This window comes from Ctenocephalides felis, unplaced genomic scaffold (genome assembly GCF_003426905.1).
Source record: "Ctenocephalides felis isolate EL2017-DRISC unplaced genomic scaffold, ASM342690v1 CF-g0.4_SCAFFOLD_01886, whole genome shotgun sequence".
Classification (NCBI taxonomy): Eukaryota; Metazoa; Arthropoda; class Insecta; order Siphonaptera; family Pulicidae; genus Ctenocephalides; species Ctenocephalides felis.
Genome location: NW_020538040.1, coordinates 78,728,080 through 78,754,450, shown reverse-complemented (window position 1 = coordinate 78,754,450; position 26,371 = coordinate 78,728,080). Strand labels below are relative to the sequence as shown.

The window sequence follows — 26,371 nt, the reverse complement described above, 5'->3', positions numbered from 1 at the left end:
TAATTTAAATACAAATAATAATTATCTTTAATAATATTCATGATTTTTTTGATAGAGTATGTGTTAAATAATAAACATATTCATATATGCAGTATTCTCAACTTTCGACTAATCAGCAGTTTTTGTTTGAAATTTTTGTTGCAAAAATTAGAGTTTGTTTGCGATGTAGTGGTGTGTTATTTAAAACCAATAATTGTTTTTAATTATCATTGTTATTTACATATCACATTACATATATATTTATGACAGCCATTCTATTAAATGTTGGGGCTGGACCCAACCAAAGAAGTGTATCGAATTTAAATAGTAATGCAACACTGTATGTATAAAGATATAATGAATACAGCGATGCACTGGCCGTTACGGAGATTAATAATTTCAATAAAAATAGGCAAAATGATTATAAATAAGCCGAAGAAATCTAGCAAAAAAAGTTTAATTATCTTAGGAATTATGAATCTCAGAAAATATATATGAGAAATGATGATTGTTGAAGAATGTATTCTTTAGCTTCAAGATATTGACAAGATTTTAGGAATCTGAAATTATAATGTATCTGGACATACTATGGTATGAAATCCTAAATCGAAAATATAAATTTTTATATATCTTTACGGTTCAAAGGTTTCTGAACATTTTGGCATACTTGCCTTAGAAGAAATATAGATACCTTAGATGCAATACTCTTCTTTTATCTATGAATAGATGTATATATGTGTGTATTTGGATACGAACTTTCGTCGACAATTTCGTGAACACGGATCAACCGATTGGAATAATTCAAAAAATAGTCGGTTTGTGTTGATGGGGAACGTGCTTTCGAAGATACCGGGCAAAAAGTGCCAAAAATCGTAATTCAGATGGAGATGACTGGCGTCCGATTTGATTAATTCAAAAACTTTCTATTTGTATTAACGTAATGAAGAACTGATTAAATTTTTGATGAGGCAGGTCTAGCGGTTTCGGAGATTCAATAAAAAAAGTAAAAAATTGCCCTTTGGCGGTCAAAAAATTGGACAAATTCACATCAAATTAGATATTTTATAGAAATTTTAATAAGTACAAATTTTGTGTATATTTCTAATGTTTATCAGTTAGACGGCGACGCGGCGCTTAAGCGCGTCGATATTTTGTCTTCATGCAGTTAAAGCAGTACGATAGCTTTGAAAAAAAGTTCAAAATTTCCAAAATATTTCAAGATAAACAAAACATTTTTTTCAAAGTCTTTTTTTTTCTAAAAAAGTAAATCTTTATTAAAAATTGATAGTTTCTCAAAAATCTAATTTTTTCAAAGTAAAATGTGTTCAAAAATGTTAATTTTTTAAATAAAAATATTTTTGGTACGGAAAGTTCCACCAATTTGCCTTAAGGCACGATGCCATGCGCCCCACTAGTTTAAAAATTAATTTTCGGTAAGGGAGTTTCAGCAATTTGCCTCAAGGCTAGTTCATTTATAATTTTAGGAGTACATTATGAGTATGTAAACGATTTTGTGGTCGTTGAGAAACGTTCATACTTATTTTTTCATTGAAATTATTAATCTCTATCCGTAACGGACAGTTCGGACAGTTATACTTGTTTATCTATGATGGAAACGTTAGTGATTTATATCTCAGATAAGTTGTACGTTTTGAAATGTAAACATAGAAGCAGGTGGCGGCACTTAATTTTTACCCTTCAGATAAGCGCATTGTACAATCCGAGACGGAGCGCGCAGCGCAGTGTCGACTTATTTGTTAGTGGTTTTGTGTTAGGGATAGTCGGAAAGGTGAGAACGATACAATTTTCGATATAATTGTTTATTTATACTTATTCGCGGTGCATTTAGGATTTTTGTTATTTTTTCCTGATCGATTCATACTAAAATTTTTAGAAATTTCACAGTGTTGGGATTGTAACAACAATAGCACGTGTTTTGTGCGATTGAAGTAATTAATATTATTCATGAATGATTTAAATTATGGGTAACGACTTTTTGTTTACATACCCCCGTATGATCTTTTTCAGCGATAGATACTATTGTTATTTTTAAATAAACCGTCAGTTTTTAGATTATTAAATTGAGGTTATGTATGTATAAGACATGTTCCGCTTTCGTATAGTGCTTAGTTCGTTTAAGTCGTCGTGTCAGTGTATTATAATGTTTTGTCTTCAGATAATGTTTATTATACGTTTATAATGGCATTTCATTTTTATCGTATTAGTTACAGTGAGCGTTGTTGATAATTCGTATGAAATATATAAAACTTGTTATCTTTGTATATAAGCACAAGATTAAAACAGCGTAGTGTTATGATAAACTTTTTTTTGTTTATGATTTAGCAGGAAGAATTCTGGATCATGAGGGTGGTGTATGTTAGCACTTGGGTCACATTTCTTTTAACTTCCCGTAGGGCAAGTTATAGTAATCGCAAAAAAATCGAAAATGAAAATTTTTATATATCTTTACGTTTCAGAGGTTTCTGAACATTTTGGCATACCTTAGAAAAAATGGATGTATGTGTATGTATGTGTGTGTGTGTGTGTGTGTATGTATGTACGTGTGTGTATGTATGTGCGGATACAAATTTTCGTCGACGATTTCGGGAACACGGATCAACCGATTTGAATAATTCAAAAAGCATTCGATTCGTATTGATAAGGAGACGTGCTGATTAGTTTTTGGCGAAGGCAGGTCTAGCCGTTCCGAAGATACGGGGCAAAAGTGCCGAAAACGGTAACTCAGTTTTTAAGAGAACGGAGCGTCCGATTTTAATAACATTTCACTTGTATTGACAAGATGAATAATTGATCAAATTTTTATGAAGGCAGGTCTAGCGGTTTCGGAGATCTAACGAAAAAAGTAAAAAAATGCCATCTTGCGGTCAAAAATGATCATTAGACATATGCACATCAAATTATCAGATATTTTATAGAGATTTTAACAATAAGTATAAATTTTGTTTACATTCCTATGGGTTCCGTACCAATGTTTATCCGTTAGACAGCGACGCGGCACTTACGCGCTTTATATTTTGTCTCTATGCAGTTAAAGCAGTACGATAAATCTTCCAAAATATGTCAAAATAAAGAAAACATTTTTTATCAAAAAAATTAAAATTTTTTTTTCAAAAAAAGTAATATTTTGTCCAATCTATAGTTTCTCAGAAATCAAATTTTTTCGAAGTATTTTTTTTTTCAAAAATGTTATTCGTTTTAAAAAAAATAATTTTTGATAAGGGAAGTTTCAGCAATTTGCCTTAAGGCACGATGCCATGCGCCCCACTAGTTTTTTTACAGTAACTGAGTGAGACTAGTGGGGCACATGGCATCGTGTCTTAAGGCAAATTACTGGAACTTTCCGTACCAAAAATAGTTTTTTTTAAAAAAGATTAACATTTTTGAAAAAACTTTACTTTGAAAAAATTTGATTTTTGAGAAACTATAATTTTTGACAAAAATTTACTTTTGTACAAAAAAAAAGACATTGAAAAAAAGTTTTTTATTTTGCAATATTTTGGAAATTCTGAACCTTTTTTCAAAGCAATCGTACTACTTTAACTGCATAGAGACGAAATATCGAAGCGCGTAAGCGCCGCGTCGCCGCTTAACTGATAAACGTCGTACGAAACCCATAGGAATGTAAAAAATATACTTGTTGTTAAAATCTCTATAAAATATCTGATAATTTGATGTGCATATGTTTAATGACATTTTTGACCGCCAAAGGGCGTTTTTTACTTTTTTCACTAGATCTCCGAAATCGCTAAACCAGCCTTTATGAAAATTTAATCAGTTTTTCATCTTGTCAATACAAGTAAAATGCTTTTTGAATTATTAAAATCGGACGCTCCGTTCTCTTGAAAACTGAGCTATTGTTTGTGGCACTTTTTGTCCCTTTCCAAACGGCTGGACCTGCCTATGCCAAAAACTAATCAGCACGTCGCCTTATCAACAGCAATCGAATGTTTTTTTAATAATTGAAATTAGTTGAACCGTGTTCCCGAAATCGTCGGCGAAAATTTGTATCCGCACACACACACCACGCATACATCCATTTTTCCTAAGGTATGCCAAAATGTTCAGAAGGTTTTGAAACGTAAAGATATATAAAATATTTTCATTTTCGATTTTTTTGCGATTAAGATTAGGAAAATATTTTATTTAAACAGATTAAATAAAATCTATTTATTCGTTTTAATCAAATTATTCTGACACTGCACTGTTTTTGTAGGTTTTGCAAATTTGCAAACACCTGTTATCATTTCATATTGATTCTAAGCTGTTGATGTGTTAATTCTCAAAAAATACAAATGAATTATTTTTTAAACACACATTACCAGTTTTTAGTTTTACTGACTTAATAGCCTTTTAATGAGCATTTTCAAAACTATGCTGGTTTATAGTGAGATATGAAAACCTAAACTTACTGGGTGTCACTCTTTGAATGTTTATTTTCAATAATATGTAAAATACTTTTTAATTGAATAGTCAAAACACTTCATTTTTTAATGAAATAAAATTATTAGAAACATTTCATAATATTAGTTTCATATAGTTTGGTATACCCACTGCCAGATCTAGTTAATATTTATAAATTGATTTTATTATATCTTTGTTCCTAGTGTTTGAACTGGATAGACAAAATATTCAGGACGTCATGAAAAGAAAAGAAAATACAAAATCTTAGAGTCTGATCATTATCTGAATTAATGAACTTTTTTGTTATATATTTAGTTTTTCCAGATATATAATTTTAAAGTACTTTTTTACAGCAGTTTCATTTGAAATTCAAGCTATAATTTAAGTTACATCTGCATAACAGTTGAGATATGTCAGTCTGTTGCCTGATATTAGAAGATGGAACCATATTGCAAGGAAATAGTTTTGGTGCTGAACTGGCGGTTGACGGTGAAGTTGGTAAGTATTTTCTGCAGATATTATTTTTAATATTGAACCTATATTTCTCTAAATCAATTTTTATAATTTAGTTTTCCAAACTGGCATGGTGGGTTATGCGGAATCCTTAACAGATCCATCCTACAAATCACAGATACTTGTTCTTACATATCCATTGATTGGAAATTATGGCATTCCTGACGATGAGAAAGATGGACTTGGTTTACCACGGTGTGTTTAAAATTCATTTATACACTTTTGTTAGTACATTGATTTTACTTTAGATTCACAAGTGAATTAAAAAGATTTTCGAAAACTCTAGAACTATAATTCATATCTGATTTTCTCTCTTTATTCTAAATTTTGATATAGATTTTTTGAATCGAGCACTATTTGGGCCTCAGCCTTAGTAGTGGATGAAATTTGTTTTAATCCAAGTCATTGGCGCAGTACAAAAACTTTATCAGACTGGATGAAGGCTCAAAACATTCCTGGAATATGTAATATTGATACTCGTGCGCTTACTAAACATATCAGGTCCAAAGGTTCCGTTTTGGGACGTATTGTACAAGGAGTTTTGCCTGGACCAACAGCCCCATTTAGTGATCCTAATGTTAGAAACCTTGTTGCAGATGTTTCTACAAAGGTATATATCATATGTTTATTATAATTTTAATGATTCAAATTTCATTTTAAAATATTTGTAGGCTCCTACTAGTTACAATCCTAATGGTTCTTTAGTTATCTGTGCAGTAGATTGTGGCTTGAAATATAATCAAATTAGATGTCTAGTTGCTCGTGGAGCTCGAGTTGATGTAGTTCCATGGAATGCTCATCTGAATGCAGCTAGTTATGATGGTCTTTTTCTCAGTAATGGACCTGGTGATCCAAAAATTTGTAATACCACTGTTAATAATATCAGGAAAGTGATGAATGGTCCTGTACCCATTCCTGCAAAGCCCATTTTTGGTATTTGTTTGGGCCATCAGCTTTTAGCCTCAGCAGCTGGTGCTAAGACGTATAAAATGCATTATGGTAATCGTGGTCATAATCAACCTTGTATTCATAATGACACAAGGTGCTGTTTTATGACTACTCAAAATCATGGTTATGCCGTGGATGAGGATAGCTTACCATCGGATTGGGTACCTCTTTTTACAAATGCTAATGACAAAAGTAATGAAGGAATTGTACATAAGTCGAAGCCATTTTTCAGTGTTCAATTTCACCCCGAGCACACTGCTGGCCCAGAAGATTTAGAATGCTTGTTTGATATATTTTTACAAGCTGTTAAGGATCATAGAGATTCTAGTAGTGAAACAACAATTCGTGATATGATAACTAGAGCTTTAAGCTATAAGAGCATATACTCCATAGAAACAAAACCTAAAAAAGTTCTGATACTTGGCTCTGGAGGGTTGAGTATAGGACAGGCAGGTGAATTTGATTATTCAGGCTCACAGGCTATAAAAGCTTTGAAGGAAGAGAAGATACAAACCGTTTTGATCAATCCCAATATTGCCACTGTGCAAACTTCACCTGGACTTGCTGATAAAATATACTTTTTGCCATTGACTCCTGAATATGTTGAACAGGTAATTAAAGCAGAACGCCCTAGTGGCATTCTGTTAACATTTGGTGGTCAAACTGCTTTAAATTGTGGAGTAAAATTAGAGCAAGATGGAGTTTTTAAAACGTATGGAGTTAAAATACTAGGAACTCCAATTCAATCAATAATTGATACAGAAGATCGTAAAATATTTGCAGAAAAAATAAATGAAATTGGGGAGCAAGTGGCTCCTAGTGCTGCAGTTTATTGTATTCAGGAAGCTATAGAGGCAGCTGATAAAATTGGCTATCCAGTTATGGCACGAGCGGCTTTTAGCTTGGGAGGGTTGGGTTCAGGTTTTGCTAATAATAAGGACGAACTCAAAGTACTTGCTCAAAATGCTTTTGCACATTCCAATCAGCTAATAATAGATAAATCCCTTAAGGGATGGAAAGAGGTGGAGTATGAAGTTGTTAGAGATGCTTTTAATAATTGCATTACAGTGTGCAACATGGAAAATGTAGATCCACTAGGAATTCACACAGGAGAATCAATTGTAGTTGCTCCAAGTCAAACTTTATCTAATCGTGAATATAACATGCTACGAACAACAGCTATTAAGGTAATTCGACATCTTGGAGTGGTTGGAGAATGCAATATACAGTACGCTCTCAATCCTCACTCAGAAGAGTATTATATTATAGAAGTAAACGCTAGGTTATCCAGGAGCTCAGCTCTCGCAAGTAAGGCTACTGGCTACCCTTTAGCGTATGTTGCTGCAAAATTATCATTGGGTGTATCACTGTTAGATATTAAAAATTCTGTCACTGGTGAAACAACTGCCTGCTTCGAGCCAAGTCTGGATTACTGTGTAGTTAAGATTCCCCGATGGGATTTAAGTAAGTTTAATCGTGTTAGTACAAAAATTGGAAGCTCCATGAAAAGTGTTGGTGAGGTAATGGCGGTTGGAAGAAAATTTGAGGAAGCTTTTCAGAAAGCATTACGCATGGTGGACGAAAATGTGACAGGATTTGATCCTTACATGCAACAATTGAATGATGAAGTCCTTACCGCACCTACAGATAAACGTATGTATATAGTAGCAGCATCATTAAAAGCAGGCTATTCTGTTGAGAAATTACATAATTTGACAAAAATAGATAAATGGTTTTTGCAAAAAATGAAGAATATCATTGAGTATTTAACTTTCATGGAGGGTTTAAAAACTGATAGTTTAACTAAAGACTTATTACTGAAAGCTAAATGTTTAGGATTCAGTGACAAACAAATTGCAAATGCCATACAGAGTACTGAACTTGCTGTGCGCCAATTACGCCAAGAGAAGGGTGTAACGCCATTTGTTAAACAGATTGACACAGTAGCAGCTGAGTGGCCTGCTACTACTAATTACTTGTATCTCACATATAATGGCAAATCACATGATGTGGAATTTATTGGTGATTATACTATGGTGATAGGATCTGGTGTATATCGTATTGGAAGTTCAGTAGAATTTGATTGGTGTGCTGTAGGCTGCTTGCGAGAATTGAGAAATTTAGGTCAGAAAACTATTATGGTCAATTATAATCCTGAAACAGTTAGTACAGATTATGATATGTGCGACCGCCTGTATTTTGAAGAAATATCTTTTGAGGTGGTTATGGATATTTATGATGTTGAAAATCCCTTTGGTGTCATTTTATCGATGGGCGGACAACTTCCAAATAATATTGCTATGGATTTGCACAGACAACAGGCTCGTGTCTTAGGTACCTCTCCAGAGTCTGTCGATGGTGCCGAAAATCGCTTTAAATTTTCTCGTATGTTAGATAGACGAGGTATTTTGCAGCCTAGATGGAAAGAGCTTACTGATTTAGAGTCTGCCATGTCATTTTGCGATGAAGTGGGTTATCCTTGCTTGGTTAGGCCATCATATGTATTAAGTGGTGCTGCTATGAACGTTGCGCATTCTCATCAAGACTTGGAAACGTATTTAAATGCAGCCAGTGAAGTAAGCAAGGAGCATCCAGTTGTAATATCTAAATTTTTATTAGAAGCAAAAGAAATAGATGTCGATGCAGTAGCTGCTGAAGGTGAGATTTTATGTATGGCAGTATCAGAGCATGTCGAAAATGCTGGAGTGCATTCTGGTGATGCAACATTAGTTACACCTCCTCAAGACATAAACCCTGAGACATTGGAAAAGATAAAAGAAATATCACGTGATATTGCTGCTCTTCTAGATGTTACAGGACCATTCAATATGCAGTTAATTGCAAAGGTAAAACATTTATTTTGTTACTCACACTTTTTCTAATGCATTGAAGAATTACTATTTACATTGATTTTTTAATTCTAGGATAATGATCTAAAAGTTATTGAGTGCAACGTTCGTGTTTCTCGGTCATTTCCTTTCGTTTCAAAAACTTTAAATCATGATTTTGTTGCCATGGCTACGAGAGTTATTGTTGGTTTGCCAGTCGAACCAGTTGAAGTACTACATGGCTGTGGAAAAGTTGGAGTTAAAGTGCCTCAGTTTTCGTTTTCAAGGCTTGCTGGTGCTGACATGCTTCTTGGTGTGGAAATGGCTTCTACGGGTGAGGTTGCTTGTTTTGGTGACAATCGTTATGAGGCTTATCTCAAAGCTATGATCAGCACAGGATTCAACGTTCCTCAGAAATCTATATTGCTTTCTATTGGAAGTTTTAAGGTAAGAATTATATAATTATTGAATAGACTTAGCCAATTATTTTTGCAATATAATTTTAGTTTACATATATATATATATATATATATATATATATATATATATATTGTGAATCCTGTGCGACGCATTTTGCGCAATTTTATATGAAACTTTATTTTAATTATGTACACAGCCGACGGCATGCATACTTTTTTATCTGCGGTTCAAATGATTAAGATTAAATATTTTGACAATTTCTTCAGTCCCAATTTAATTATTTTATTGAATTGAATAATATTTCATAAATCATGGATGTATTTTCTTAGTCCGGTTTTATCCACCGAATAAAAAGTATTAAATATATTGAACAAACTTGTTTATTAGACACCAGTAAATGTGTCTTGGAAACTGACACTTTGAGCATTATTCTAAGGTTATATTCATCAAAAGTAGTCAAGTAGTTAAGAAGTTCTTTTCTTTAAAAACGCGAGAAAAATAAACAGAAAATGCGCTATATTCTGTAATAGTATTATGATAAAGACAAGAACGCTGTGCAGACTCGTAAAAAAGAATTATGCTATATGCGGTGAAAGTTCTTTATCAAAATCTGTTACGCGGAAATGGTTCACTTGCTTTCGTTCTGGTTATTTTGTTGTGAAAAATTAACGCTTTGGGCGTTTAATGTCTGAAATAGTAAGATGTCGAAAAAAATTCTAAAAAATTAGCATATCGGCACTGTCGATATTGGTATGGAGCTAGCTATTGACAAGAAAACTGTTTTGAACCATTTACACACAGCTGTCTTTAAAAAGAATGTCAATATGTTGGATCGAATTAACGTCAACAATGCGCTGCTGAAATGCAATGATATTGAACTATTTCTGAAACATGCCATAATTGTTCATAAAGAACATTTCGCAATGATATCGAACATTTGAATGAAAATGGCATGAAATGTAGATATTGTCTTCCATATCCTGACCATGACCAACCATGCATTTCTTTGATGACATGCCAAATATTAGAAAATTCAACTAACTCTCTAACTAAAATCTCTTAACTAATTTTAAGACTTTTAGTTTTTGTCTTTTGTCTATTAATAATTTTTTTCAGTATGTATTTTCATGTTTGATGTATGGGCTGCTAATTATTTCAAATATGTTTCAAAGTCGAAAATCTCTCTCTCTCTCTCTCTCTCTCTCTCTATATATATATATATATATATATATATATATATATATATATCGTAGAGCTTCGAACAAAGAATCCAAAAAGTAATAAAACCAAAAAAGTTTTTTAAAAAACCATATCTTTATTTACTGTCGGCGTTTCGGAGCTAGGTACGTTCCATCTTCAGGATATGATCTTGATAAGATTTGAGCAAACAATATGTTTAAGAAAAGCAGAAGATGATGGATTTTTTTTTATATAAAATGAATAAAATTGTCGCATCATTAATGTACAGAAATATGACAATATAATCAAAATGAAAATGATAAAAATAAATGAGTGGAATATATAACAAAATGTTAAAAATGTTAAAAAATTAGAGAGTTTTAGGAAGTTAAAAAACAGAATTAATTTCCTGTATGATTGATTTTACACTAACGCTTTTTCACTAATCAAAAAAAGTGATTGTATAAACTTCTTTTCAGACAAAGAAACAAATTTTGTAATTCAAACTTTCTTTAAATTGTCTTTTGAGTTTGTTTTGAGATATGATATATATATATATATATATATATATATATATATATGCTTTTTATATATTGCTCTAAAATGCTTCATGAAAATAGTTAACTGAAAATACTTACTTCACATTTGTATTTATCATTATGTATATTTTTTCAGCACAAACTTGAGCTACTGCCTTCTATTAGAGCATTGCAAAAAATGGGATTTAAGTTATATGCAAGTTTAGGAACAGGAGATTTTTACAATGAGCATGGAGTCGATGTAAGTAAATTTGCTGTTATTTTAATAATGGTCTAGCATCTAATAATTCTTATTAAATTATTATGTTAGGAGTACACCAATGATTTTCTTAAAAATTATTATATATTTCTTATTTTACACTTTTAAATAATGGACTATCTTTAAAACTATATGAATGTGGGGTAAATATAAAATTTTCTTTGGTTATAGTGTCATTACGTGATGTAGACTGAAATTGTGAAACACATGAAACAGGTGCGTTTTTGTTGGTGTTTTTTCTAGAATCTTTTTTGTCGCTGATGACTTTAAATTCTTCCTCTTGTCCAATTATGCTACTTGTGCGTCTCCAGGAGGATTCACTCGACGCACTAGATTCAGGCGTTTTTGGCAAGTCTGACCCTTGCTTTGATAATAAAATTGATTGTGCTATTTTTTCTTCTTTAGATATTCTTTCAAAGTAATTGCTGACTTCTTCACCTCGGTAAACATCTTCAGATAATAAGATTGTAAGCCGTTTTGCTTGTTTTAGATATCCTATCGCTCTTTTTACTGCGTCATAGTACATGCACTTTGCGGCTATTTCAATAAAATGTGATATAAATAGGTCTAACACGAGACTTCTACGCAAATCTAATAGCGGTTTCACTTTGAACTGAAAAATATATCCCCATTAATACAATAATGAAACTGATATAATATTATATATTGATTCATATGACAATATTAAATACCTGTAAATTAATAATATCTTGATTTTTCTTGGACCATTCTTCGTTGATGCGCGTACGTTCTTTTGCTACCTCTATGAGTTTTCGCGCTTGACGGCTCCAAATTTGATTTTGATCTTCACTGTTTTGAACGACGGCTCCCTTCAGTGCTGTTATGCTGGACTCGACTTCCTCTAAGTCATTTATTTCTTGTATATCTGTGTTGAACTTCTGACGATCTGCTCTGTAATCGCGGGCCATATTCGGGTTCAATAGCAGAATAATATCTTCGTTAGTTAATATTGTGTACAATTTTTGAAGATCTATCATGGGATAGAAGTTTCGATCGCGGTATTGTAAGTGCACCAATGTTGCAATAAAGTGCATTGTCGGTCTTTCAATAGCGCTATGCACTTGTGCTGCAATGAGATTCAAGCGTTCAGTTGGTATGCTTTCGAACATATTTCGATCGCGTACAAAATAATCTGGAAGACGTTTTTTCTGCAAACGCCTGTAAAACGTACGCAGAATGTCTAGAATAATTTCACCTAACCTGTCATCGCGCCAAACACCAACTTTCATTTCGCATTGCCAAAAGAAATGTGCGCGTATGTAACTAGAAATTCCTTCCATTTCTGAAATAGTTGGTTCTAATAGCTTCCTAAATAGAAGTAATATAAATTCGTAACAGCGAACTTCAGAATGATGAAGTGTTGAGAGGAGGTATCTTTCCGCCTCTGGAAAGGTTGCTCTCCATTCCAAATGCCTTTCTGCATTGGCGCCCCTTTTTGCGATATATCCGCATGGCAGTAATTGACAATCCAAAGAATGGACATGATTTATCATAGAAATTGTTGGCCAAATCTGATCTCTGTGCGATACTGGCTGCTGTCTTTGACGTGTTAACCATTCCTCAGCACAATATGGCCATTTAGTACTAACCGATGGTATTATTTCATGAGCGATAGCAGATTGATTGCAAAATATTGCAGCTGCGTCCAATCGAGTCATTGCTTTATCTAGGGTATCAATTCGGTAACCCAAAGGTTTACTCAATCGGGATGAAAATATTTTTGCAAATTGTTCTCCAAAAGCAACTGAATTTAGGTATTCTTTTGTCTCATATAATGGTTTTATTTCGTCTAAATTTGTAACGTCAGTAATGTTTTGCGATAAGATTTTTTTTACTTCAACCTGCGTTAAACAATATTCAGAATCCACATATGGTCGATGATATGATTCTATTCCCATCAAATCTATCAATGGTTTTGGTGTTGTTAATGCCGACACAGTTGTATAGCCGTAATCTGGTTCAGTTTCCTTTTGACTAGAATTTTGCACCGATTCTGTAACATTATTCTTGATTATACTAACTAGTTTTTTTTCGGAACCCTTTTTAGAATACTGATCATTCTGCTTTCGCATTATTGCAATATTTGATGAGCTTTTTTCATTGTTGTTTTTAATAAATGACTTCACTTTTCGAGCTTCATTTCGTGTACAAAATTGCGGAGTACCTCGCTTTTGCAAAATTTCTATCTTTCTTAATTTTATAAAACCTACAATAAAAGATTTTGAGATATTAAATCTTAATCTATATAAATATAAAATTGGGAAACATGCGCATATTTGTATCAACATAAGTGCTTATCTGCATATAACAAATTGAAACGATATAGGCGTCAAAAACATATTTTTTTTTTTCAGGAAATAGTCATTTAATATCGAGTGTAGCTTACCTTTATGTTCTGACGGTTCCATTGCTACCCTGTACAGTGGCGTATCTGGAACCATGACGTAATCCCTGTCGATATCCTCATCATTGCAAATTTCGATATCATCATGAACTAAAACTGTTCTAAGCGGATGCAATGCTTCTTGTGTATTTTCTTCATTCGATTCATTTCTATATTTTACCCGTTTCAAAACTGATTCTTGCAATATATCTGGGAGCAAGACTCGTTTATTTTCTGAAGCCAATTTAACATTTAGTGTAGCTTCTGTTTTCTCTATTTGCGGTGCATTCAATTTTATGGACCAGTCCCTGAAATTTATCGTTGATTTGGTTCAAATGATTTGCAAGACTACTGATTGAAAATATTTATATACTATATTAACTCGAATAATGAAAATGTTTTAAAATCTTTGAACAAGAAATCTAGCCGTAATAAAAAAGCAGCAAGTATTTTAAAAACACGTTATTTAGTGTCAACGTTTTGGAACTATGTACGTTTTATCTTCAGGATATCTGTCAAGAACATAATCTTGATTATCTAAAAGCTATTCAATTAATTTATATATATATATATATATATATATATATATATATATATATATATATGTATATATTATGATTTATTTCACTTATTATTTTATTATTTATGTTTGAATCTACTAATCTTTATTTACTACTTTAGTTTTGTTTGTTTATCTTCTAATCAAAATCATATTCTTGCCGGATGTCCTAAAAGTAAAACGCGCATAGTTCCGAAACGTTAACATTAAATAAATGCATAATATTTTTAAAAAACTTGTTGGTTTTTATTACAACTTGATCCACTAGACTTAGCATAGTTATATATTTAGTATAGTGCTTGTAATTATTCTCACATATTTATATTTATTATCTGCTTGCAATTATTGTCACATATTTATATTTATTATACTAACTTGAAATACTACCAATGGGTAGTATTTTAAAAACTTATTTAATAACTAATCACAACAATTACTGAATGCCTTCTCAGGCAGTTGTAATTTAGATGGAAATAAAAAAAAAAAAAATTACAACTTGATACCTTGTTCGAAGATCAACACAAAATTTACAAATCCAACACTCGACATAAAATATATGTAATTATATATATCTTTCATGCAATTTTTACAATGGTTTAATTCTTAAGTAAATTGACGGTAGAATTAAGTATCCTTCATATTATTTTTTAACAATAGATTTTAATTTATCAATCGAATTCAATTTACTTGGAACATGCGAATAATAATCAGAATAATATAACACTTGCAAGAAAACTAGATTTTTTAAGTTTGAAAGTTTTTTTTTTGTTTTTATTTTTTTTCCCGAGTTCTATACGTTTTTTGTCGTATTTTAATACAACACTCTTGTGAACTGTGAACATAGTGCTTCACAACACTGGTTAAATTTTTTCAATAATTTTGTATAAGTACATTTCACACATATATATGTATATATACACACACACACATAGTTAAGCACAAACCGGTTACATGCAGGTTAATTATTTACTGAAAAATTTTAACCTTTCAAAATTAGCAAAAAATTGGAATGATGCCAACAACTGATTAAGTACAAATTCTTCGGGTGAATGTTCCATTTGATATTTTAGGGCTTCCAGTGCCTTTTGCTCTAATATTTCATTCGGCGAGAGCGTTTTTTTACTATTTTGAACAGAATCTTTTTTTTGCAACTTGTCGTCATTCTTATTTTTTCTTGTGAATAAATTGCCCATTGTCGAATAGCAGGGTTTAATTCGCTAATAATGAGGTTTTATTCAGATTATATAGTTGAATAGGAGTTTATATTGTTCGAAATTTACATTATATACATTTTTTGGTGTTACAATTATAAATTTATAGAATTCTTCTTTTTATCCATTATGACGCGCAACACTTTCAATACGGAATGTAATCGAACGACTATATTACCAATTGGAGATTTCAACCTGTTACATTAACGATTTGAAGATAACATTATCTCAATTCATTTAAGCCTGATAATGTACAAAAAATATGATACTGCTTTGCCTGAAATTATAACCAGTAAAATTTCATATTAGTGAATATTTTTAATGCTATTATAAATTCATTTTTAAAATCGAAAATTCTGTGCTTGTAATTGCAATATTTGTATGACATGTTTGTTTGGACAAATGCTACTACATAGACCTTTAAAATTCTTGGTCATAAACAAGAATCTTCTTGCTTATGTTCAAGTTTAAACAAGAACAACAGAGAAATCTCATGCTACTTTTGCCAAATTGACGAAAAAATTCTTGCAAATTGACTTGTTTGTCATGCTAATATTATTATTAATGGATCATGTTTATCTATGTTTTTAACTGAAGTTTAAACTTCCATCGAAATCTATTCGCCTCGATATCATAAAACCGGTAGTAAAAGAATTTTAATGGAATTTTTGTTTTATAATCGAATTCGTGATATGTTATCAAATATTTTGATAAAACGTAAATGCGATAAAAATGTCAATGATTAATTAAATATATATTTAAGCATATATATTATTATATATGATATTTACTTGTCATTTAGATTTATATACTTTAATCTGATTTTAATCAGACTAATCGCATAAGAAAGGTTACAAACAAAAAAAATCGTTTTTCAAGGTGCGTAGATCAACATAAGAATTCAGATATTCTGCTAAAGAAAGAATTAACAGCCAATGGAACTAAACTCAAGAGATTTGATTCTGTTAGAATAAACTTTATATTTATAATAGTTTGAATTCAGCACTTTCAAATTTATTAATTAGCATTTTACATTGCTCGAGCGATTTATGACATGCATAATCATTTTTTTATATTTAATTTATTTAGTTATGCCTTACCCTTTTAGTTTTTTTTATTATTATTTTTTTTTAACTTTCCGTAGGGCAAGTTACAGTAATCGCAAAAAATCGAGAATGAAAAATTTAATATTTCTTTACGTTTCAAAGGTTTCTGAATATTTTGGCATACCTTAGAAAAAATTGATGTATGTATGTGTGTGTGTGTGTGCGTGCGGATACAAATTTTCATCGACATTTCGGGAACACCGATCAACCGATTTGAATAATTCAAAAGGCATTCGATTTATATTGATAAGACGTGCTGATTAGTTTTTGGCGAAGGCAGGTCCAGCCGTTCCGAAGATACGGGGCAATAAGCGCCAAAAACGGTAACTCCGTTTTTATTAATAATATAAAAAACATTTTACTTGTATTGACAAGATTAAGAACTGATTAAATTTCTGGCAAGGTCTAGTGGTTTCGCAGATCTAGTTCATAAAGTAAAAAAATGCAATTTGGCGGTCTAAAATGATCATTAGACATATGCACATCAAATTATCAGATATTTTATGAAGATTTTAATAATGTGTATCAATTTCCTTTACATTTCTATGGGTTCCGTAACGTCGTTTGTGCGTTAAACGGCGGCGCGGCGCTTACGCGCTTCGATGTTTTGTCTCTATGCAGCTAAAGTAGTGCGATTGCTTTGAAAAAAAGTTCAAAGTTTCCAAAATATGTCAAAATAAAGAAAAACATTTTTTACAATTTTTTTTTCAAAAAATTAAAAATTCTCAAATCTATTTTTTTTTCAAAGTTTGAAAAAATTAATATTTTTTAAAAAATTAAATTTTCGGTACAGTAAGTTCAGGCAATTTGCCTAAAGGCACGACGCCATACCACTAACTAAACTTATTTTGTGACAAACAAAACATTTCGGTAACCACTTAATAAAAATATTTTGACCATCTTAAATATCACAAGATAAAAGCATAAACCTCACATTTAAAAAATAAATGTGGTTTTGATGTGATCTGATGACTCACGTTGATTAGTTTAAAATTAGCAAAATGGTGCAAAATATTTCGTCCACGCTTTAACAAAAAAAAAACCCTGAACTGATTTAAAAATTCAAGAACTATTCGGAGAATATCCATTGGAAATCGCGTTAAGTTAAGTGTGTATAGTTTGCTAAGTACAATAGAACAAAAAAATAGTTTTTTTTGCGAAAAACTGCCGACCCGTTTCTTTGTAAATGTTTTTTGACGATTAATGAAACTTTTCTGATGTATATATTATGGTCTCAAAAAACTAAAATATTACCTTTTGTTGACAATTTTCATTTTTTTATGGTTGCCAGTTTAGTGCATTTTTTTCGCCTGAGCCGATTTTTGAAAATTCAAAAACTATTCGAAAGACATTAGTTGGGAATCGTGCTGACTTCGACAAAATTATCAAAGAGGTGGTTGTTGTTCCTGCGTCCCCCACATTTAACAAGAATTCCCTGAATTCTAGTATAAAAGCATGATTTTTATGCAATTGCCATAATTTTTCTTGGAAGTTATTAACTTCCTAAAGGAGAAGGTAATGTTCTCGCGAAAATATCCGATAAGATAATTTTATGTTTTTTGACGTTTCGAGTCAATGAGACCAAATTTGGAAAAAGTATGAGTGTCTGTGTGTATATATGTATGTGTGTATGTGAGCCGATTTTTTTTATCTAGCATCGACTGTTTTTTAACAATTGCCGAACCGTTTTAAAAAAATTAAATTTTGTTCGAAAATTATATTAGATGTAACTCGATGAGAATTAGCTTAGTTAGACCCCTTCCTTTCGAACTATCAGAAAAGTGCGTAATTTTTTGTTCATGTTTTAGCCAAAAAACTTGAACCGATATTAAAAATTCAACTAGTGGTGTATGGCCTCGTGCCTTAAGGCAAATTGCTGGTACTTTCCGTATCGTAACGAAATGTTCGAGGAATATTAAATGTTTTCAAATAGATTTTTATAAATATTGTAACATTGTCTAATATTTATAAGAATTATATAAACTGAATTACAAAGCTGAAATTATTTGTTTAAAGTATATTAGAACTTTAGTCAAAATTAAATTTAAAATCTGTATTATTTTCAATATACAAAAAAAATTTTTTTTTGAAAAAACATTTTTGGAACAATATTTTTTTTCCAAAAGCAATTATTTTGTTGAAACAAGCAGAAAGTTCTTTCAATCATTCAAATCGGACGCTTAGTTTTCTCAAAAACTGCCATTTTTTAGACATTTAGCTCTGTATCCTTGAAATGGCTGGACTTGCCTTTGTCAAAATCTAATCACCTCTTTTCCCAATCATTACAAATTGAATGGTTTTTAGATCATTCAAATCGGATACTCCGTTCTCTCAAAAGCTCAATTTTTTGATCAGCACATCTCCCTATCAATAGGAATCGAATGTTTTTTGAACCATTAAAAGCGGTTGATCCGTGCGCCCGAAAACGTGGACGAAAAAATGCGGACATACAAAACACACACACATCCATTTTTTCTGAGGTATGCCAAAATTTTCAGAAACCATCAAAACATGCAATGAGAAATTGCAAAAATTTTCATTTTCCCATTACTATAACTAACCTATGGGAAGTTAAAAAAAAATCGGGAATTTTAATTAATCTTTGTGTGACGAGTCATTAGTTGCACACTCATCCTAAATGCGAATTTATTGAATTTTTAAAAATGTTGCCGCATTAAATACTTGGGAAATGATTTTACTAAATTAGTGTAAAGTTTTCATATTAACATTTCTACTTACTTAGTAATAAGTCTATTAAAGTCTAAATTTTCGCACTTTTGTGTATGAAAATGTTATTTCAGCCTAGCAAAAGTCATAAATATGTATTGATATTGGTCGTCTCATAACATTATGGAATTAAGATTTATGCGTAATCCCACGAAAACGTGGATTATTTGGTAAAATATAGAAAATTTTGGAATGTAATCTAGAAGTTTGGCGGGCCCATAGAGGGTTAATGTTACATATACTGACTTTTTTTTTAGCTAGTGTGACTGTCCATTTTTTCTCAATATGTTTTATTTTATACTTTCAGGTAGAATCAGTTCAATGGACATTTGACGCATTAGATGATCTCACCAGTCAGGGAGAGCTCAAACACTTAGCCGAATTTCTAGCTAATAAACATTTTGATTTAATAATTAATTTGCCAATGCGAAATGGAGGAGCGAGGCGTGTTTCTTCTTTCATGACTCACGGTTATCGTACAAGAAGACTAGCTGTTGACTATTCTATTCCACTGATAACCGATGTTAAATGTACCAAGCTTTTTGTTGAGGTAAATTTTTAATTGTTCGAAATTTATTAAGGAAATCAAGGATACTTTTATTTATTTATTTTACTGTTCGGTCGATATGACTAAACCTTGTAGTGGTATTATCTGCAATGATATGGATAAATAACAGTAATATGCTTTTTATAAAAGTTGATGACTTTTATTTTTATGTGGCTTTGTTTTCCTATGTTTAGGCGCTAAGACTTATTGGAAGGACTCCACCAATTATGAAGACCCACACAGATTGTATGACATCGCGTAGAATTGTAAAGTTGCCAGGCTTTATAGATGTACATGCCCATTTGCGAGTACCTGGTGCTCCACATAAGGAAGACTTTGCTAGTGGCACCGCCGCTGCCCTGGCAGGTGGTATTACCCTTGTTTGTGCTATGCCTAACACGGATCCCGCCATAGTAAATGCCGAAAATTTCAACATCGCTTTGGAACTTGCGCGCCAGGATGCTCGCTGTGACTACGCATTATTCGTCGGTGCGGCCCATGATAACTTTTCCACGCTGCATGAACTTGCCCCCGCTGCCGCTGCTCTAAAAATGTACTTGAATCACACATACGGTACTCTACACTTGCCTAATATGACGATTTGGCACAAACATATGGCAGCGTGGCCTCGAAAATATCCACTCTGTGTTCATGCTGAATCACAAACTACTGCTGCAGTTTTATTCTTGGCACATGTGCTAGACCGTCCTGTGCATATCTGCCACGTGGCGCGGAAGGAAGAAATTTTGGCGATACGTCAAGCCAAAGAGAGAGGAATTAAGGTTACTTGTGAAGTGTGCCCGCATCATCTCTTTCTTAGCACTGACGATTTGCAACGCATAGGCTATAAAGAAAGTGAAGTCAGGCCTGTTTTGTGCTCGCCTGAAGACCAAGAAGCATTGTGGGACAACATGAATATAATAGACGTATTTGCTACTGATCATGCTCCACACATTCTGGAGGAGAAACGATCTGAAAAGGCGCCTCCTGGTTTTCCCGGGTTAGAAACTATTCTGCCTCTTCTGCTAAATGCTGTTCACGAAGGCAGACTCACGTTAGATGACATCATCAACAAATTTCACAAAAATCCAAAACGTATTTTTAACTTGCCCGATCAACCTGATACTTACGTCGAAGTCGATTTAGATGATGATTGGGTGATTCCGAATGCAATGGCTTACAGTAAAGCAGGGTGGACGCCATTTTCAGGAATGCAGGTACGAGGATCAGTTCATCGTGTGGTTTTACGCGGTGAAATTGCATATGTTGAAGGTCAAGTTTTATTGCAACCTGGATTTGGTCAAAACGTTCGTGAATGGAGACAAAAGAAAATTCCGATTGTTGAAACAACAAAAGTTTTATCTCCAGAATTGCCGACCGAAGTAATTCGTGCGGGTGATTGGGAAAGCGAAAATCGGACAAACGAAATGTTTACCAAATTGTTGAATAATGAAAGTAATGCTAAATTAGGTGTGCATTTTGCTTCAGAAAATGCAGCGCTGAGAACTTTATCACCCGTTTCATTCATGCCACGCCAGAGGTGCGACAGTGGAACATTTATTCGTGAAGCTAGCACTAGTCATGCATTGTTTGGTAAACATATTCTCACTGTAGACATGTTCAACAAAGAACAATTAAATGATATTTTCAATTTGGCTGAAAATATCAAAGCTCGCGTTGTCAAAGATCGACCAGTAGATGAAATTTTGCGCGGTAAGGTAATGGCTTCTATCTTTTATGAAGTGAGTACTCGTACCAGCTGCAGCTTTGCTGCTGCAATGCAGAGGCTCGGAGGCCGAGTGATCCATATAGATGAAACTAGCTCATCTGCTAAGAAAGGCGAAACTCTAGAAGATTCTGTTTCTGTCATGGCTGGTTACTCGGATGTAATTGTACTTCGCCATCCAGAACCAGGAGCAGTAGCTGTGAGTACTTTTTTAACTATTTTATTTTTTTTTTACTTTGTGTTTTCAAACATTGACAATATTTTTATCAATTTTCGTATTTCATCAAGCCCGCGCGTAACTTGAATAGTGGAGTAGAAGATCAAGATCAAAAATTTTATAGCTTATAATTGTAACTGCTGTTATTTTTTCCTTTGTTTTGTTTTTTTTTGATAATTTGTTCGCAAAGCTAAAATCAACAAGTATTTACTGCGAAATATGTTTAAATTTTAAAACATTCTTTGAATTTATCTATTTTTTTCTTTTAGAAATTTGTAAATTTCTGAAGTGTTGTAATAAGGAACTTTAAATATGGGTATGAACATCGTGTTGTGTATAGTGTTGGGGAAATATGGACAAAATGACATAGTGGCCTTATTTAAAAAATGGCTAGTTTTATTCACGTTTCCGCGACTGTATAACACAAAGAAAGCAATAATAACAATCCTGTCAGATGTTGAGCGTCATTGTCACAGTTTTCTTGAAGTAATCAGTTCGAATGTGCTTCGCGCCTTGGAAAGTTTAGTTTGAAGGTGTTTTTTCATGTTTCTTTGGGGACCTATTTATTGATATTCGTAGTTATGTCAATTAAAATTAATTAAATTATGCCAGTTTTAGTGATTTCGATCAATTTTATAGCTATAATATAATCAGATTCTTAGTGGAATTTTAATTATTAGTTTTCGTTCAATTTCGGACAAAATGACATACTTGTACAATGGACAAAATGACATAATACTATTTCACAAGTATGTAAAGTATGGACTCAGAAAAAATTAAAACCTGTCTAAGGTTTTTTAACTTCTACTCCAAATATGCAAGAAATAATTGCTAAAACAGAGCAAAAGATCCACTAGTAAAAAGAAGAGACTTGCATTTATTGCAAGACCGCCTTTTTCCGTTCTGAGCCAGGCGGAGATTTGGTCACTATTTTTATATATTTGGTACCCTTTGGGTTCATGCGTCATGTGCTAATGTCCGAAAGAGGACGAAACGATTTACTTGTAAACTGCTTCCTTAAAAATTAGCATCTCAGTATGTCCCTACCCTATATTTGTCCGTACTATATGGACAAAATGGTTTTTGTAATAGATTGCATTTTTCTTAATAAATATGTTATTATAGTTCCTACTTAATTAAAATGCTATCTTACTGGTAGTTAAAGAAAGAAAGATGAGTAAAAATGACTGACAATGGTTATAATATAATATTATTATATGAATAATCATCATTAAAAAACAAAACACCATGTTATTATGTACGTACGTCCCTATAGTTACATGGAATGGTATTCTCTAAAATCATGCATTATATATCTTAAACCATATAAGCTGTCCAATTCTTATCTTTATCTGCAACTTATAACATATTATTCAATGTTTGTTTTAATAGAAAGTGGCTGCGCACTGTAGAAAGCCATTAATAAATGCTGGCGATGGAGTTGGCGAACATCCAACTCAAGCGTTGCTTGATATATTTACTATTCGTGAAGAAATTGGTACCGTTAATGGTTTGACTATAACTATGGTCGGCGACTTGAAAAATGGTCGTACTGTACACTCATTGGCTCGTTTGTTGACGTTATACAATATTCAATTACGCTACGTCAGTCCGAAGGGTCTTGGAATGCCTAAGCATATTGTACAATATGTTGATTCAAAAGGAATTCCACAGAGAATTTGTGAAACGCTGGAAGAAGTTTTGCCTGATACACATGTATTATATATGACTCGGATACAAAGGGAGAGATTTGAATCAGTGGAGGAATATGAGCAGGTACTTACGCAAACTTTCTGCAATATATATATATATATATATATATATATATATATATAATGCAAATGCTTCTTTCGATCCACTTGGAGAACCATTTTTTGGTGTCTTTGGTTTCGACATGTAGAAAAATAACATACAGCAACTATTTTTTAAACAAATTTTTCTATTTGTTTTTTTTTTTGTAATATATGGTGAGTGGTGTATAACTGAACGGCGTACTTCTTTAATAATTCTATTTTAAATTGCCAATTTTTAGGCTTGTGGAGAATTTGTCGTAACACCTCAGCTAATGACCAAGGCTAAGAAACGTATGATTGTAATGCATCCGCTTCCAAGAGTGTTTGAAATTTCCAAGGAGTTTGATTCTGATCCTAGAGCTGCTTACTTCAGACAAGCTGAATATGGAATGTATATCAGAATGGCATTATTAGCCATGGTTTTGGGTAGATATTAATTTGTTTAAAATTAAAATATGCTTAGTCTATAAATTAGACTTTTGTATATATTTTCGTCACTTTTGTACGTTGTTTGAATGCATTTGCAATGAAAGCAAACGCGAAGCGGTGATCAGATCACGTTTAATTTTTTTTTTTATTTTGAGAAACTCCATCACAACTTACTATTTATTTTATTCTTACAAGATAAGATGTGTAATGAAACTCCAGACGTGTATTGTTTTCTGCGCTATGAAATGTTTTTGAAATACCTTTTTTAAAATGTATAATTAGTGTAATTGTTTTAAATTAGTTTTAATATTTTTGTAATTTCTAATGCACCTCGGTTGTTAATTTTTTGTTATGAATTTTCAAAAAATTCGTTTACAAAATATATCGAAATGTAACATGAAAAATATATTGAATTATATTTTTTTACAAGTATAAGGTTTAATAATGTATATGTAATTTCCAGTATTCGTAATTTAATTACAAGTCATGTTAAAGACTCTAAATTGTCATCGTAGACTTTCATTGCATTGTTCTTTACGTTGCATATATATGCAGACTACAAAATCTACATGTCATGATGTGGAAAATGTTTTTTTAACACGTAAATTGTGTGTTGTTCACTTTTCATGAACTTACATATTATGTTAATAGACTTCCTACTGCATTTTGATAATCTTATGAGTACAAACTTCAATACAAATAGCGTTACTTTTAAATAGATTTCAATATATTTAATATAATTGATTCTTCATTTGTTAAATTGCTTATTGAATTATTTTTATATAAAAATATAGTAATAGTGTGATTCTGTATGTTGTAATAACTACTATAAGTACAGTTACAACTATATCCAGTTTGATACAAGTCATTTTAATTAATACATTAGTTTTTAAACACAAAATCTATTGAGCTTCCAAATACAAATATATATACATATATATATATATATATATATATATATATATATATATATGTTAAATAATATAATAAATTGTGCTACAAGGTAGTTCAAATTTTTATTATGATTTACTACACTTACGACAAATAGGTTCATTATTGATACAAGTGCCAACATAGAAATCGCATCTCTTACAGTAATGTTTGACATTATGATACTTTCTTGAAGTATAAGGCTGCAAGCTAAAGTAACAGCAACTGTGAACAAAATATAAATGAAATAAATAAATATTACTATTTTAATTGATCTTGTGTAATTATTTACTTTGAAAGTTTAGACAAAATCATATGCGTCCATCATTAGTTATAATCGCCCAAAGGGTATGTTTGTGTTTCCATACAAAATCAGCCTCACTTTGGTATTTAAATGGTTTTTATTGGTGCCATTTTATAGGTCTTTTAAAAAAAATACAATACACCAATTTCCTCCCTATCTCATCATTTGGCTGAGATATCAGTGAAAACATGTGAAAGTGGCCCCCTTTTTTCAAACTCAGTTTTTGACGGAAATATAAAAGATATCGAAAAAATGTTAATGTCATTCTCTTCACATTGATCTTGTCTATGCTGTTCATATCAAATATTGCGAAAAAATATTTGTTAGTGTATGAAAAGGTAAAAATAATTTTTCATTTCCTATCAGTGCGGCTCTTTGGACTACTTTTAAATTAACATCATTCGAAAGCCTGTACATTTTTTATGTGTTATTCAAAATTTCAATGTAAATCTAGTGGAACTTTGTGGTCAAAAGTTGGAAAAACTTAAGCTAGTACACGCGCTGCCGGCACCAGAACACCTATATAAATTTGCTTTGCAAGAGCGACGAGCAACCATAAGGCTCATCGTTATCGTGGGTCTCGACAAATTCTGTATATATGGAAATATTTATTAAAAACCAAAATTCATTTATATCCTGTATATAAACATATTCATTAGGAAGATGCCTAATAAGTTATTTTGAAGTTTAGTAAATATTGATAATAGCTTGTGGTATGAAGACTTGCGTTTTATTAATAAAGATCTCAAGATTACATTTTTCTTATTCACATCTAAATATTATATATTTTGTTTTTATACAAGCTTTGCTGAACCATATTCCAAGTTATAGGCATCTCTCATGCGAAGTAGTAAACTTGTTGGTGTAGTGTAATCTGATACAGTCAATAATATTTGTAAGCTGCTGTCTTTAAGGTATGCATAGTTACTGATTTGATCTAGTCGTAACATGTCACAAAGAAATATTTTTACTCATTATATTTTGTTCTTACAGCGTTGCAGTTCGAGCATATTACCATTTTATATCTAGATATTTATGGTGATCAGAAAAATATACTGGCCTTCAAAATAGCGAGAGCCTTGGTTGGATACTTAAAAAATTACTATGTATAAAACTTAGTATAGGTAAGCATACATGAAAAAAATTTAACCTAATTTAAGTTAAGCATAATGCACAATCATGTAGACAAATATATCTAAGCAATAATTTTAATTGGATTAACTTAAAAATAAATAACACAACTATATTTCAGAAAGTGGAAGACACCGGTTGCAAGAAACATGTATTGCCTTCTTCTAAAAGAAGTAACACTTAAATTTTATGTACCAAGT

General features: G+C 31.8%; 1 protein-coding gene across 2 annotated transcripts; it reads left to right on the top strand.

The window, feature by feature from the left end:
• Nucleotides 1-1,715: 1,715 nt before the first annotated feature.
• LOC113377710 (CAD protein) lies at nt 1,716-24,131 on the top strand. Of its 2 annotated transcripts, none has more exons than XM_026618115.1 (11): nt 1,716-1,768; nt 4,755-4,899; nt 4,971-5,109; nt 5,251-5,524; nt 5,586-8,708; nt 8,787-9,137; nt 10,965-11,069; nt 19,402-19,644; nt 19,836-21,566; nt 22,977-23,360; nt 23,617-24,131. In XM_026618115.1, exons 2-11 carry the CDS (start codon nt 4,812-4,814, stop codon nt 23,812-23,814), a joined length of 6,636 nt encoding a protein of 2,211 aa, XP_026473900.1. In that variant the 5' UTR covers nt 1,716-1,768; nt 4,755-4,811; the 3' UTR covers nt 23,815-24,131. The 2 variants fall into 2 exon arrangements, with proteins under 2 accessions (XP_026473900.1, XP_026473901.1); XM_026618116.1 differs by lacking the exon at nt 1,716-1,768 and adding an exon at nt 1,827-1,928.
• The last annotated feature ends 2,240 nt before the right edge of the window (nt 24,132-26,371 follow it).

Excerpts from the sequence above, each read along its gene's own strand:
- LOC113377710 (XM_026618115.1), top strand. The coding sequence starts at position 4,812 with ATGTCAGTCTGTTGCCTGATATTAGAAGATGGAACCATATTGCAAGGA. Across the intron at positions 11,070-19,401 it reads ACAATGAGCATGGAGTCGAT|GTAGAATCAGTTCAATGGAC; the intron begins GTAAGTAAATTT and ends TTATACTTTCAG. Across the intron at positions 19,645-19,835 it reads GTACCAAGCTTTTTGTTGAG|GCGCTAAGACTTATTGGAAG; the intron begins GTAAATTTTTAA and ends TCCTATGTTTAG.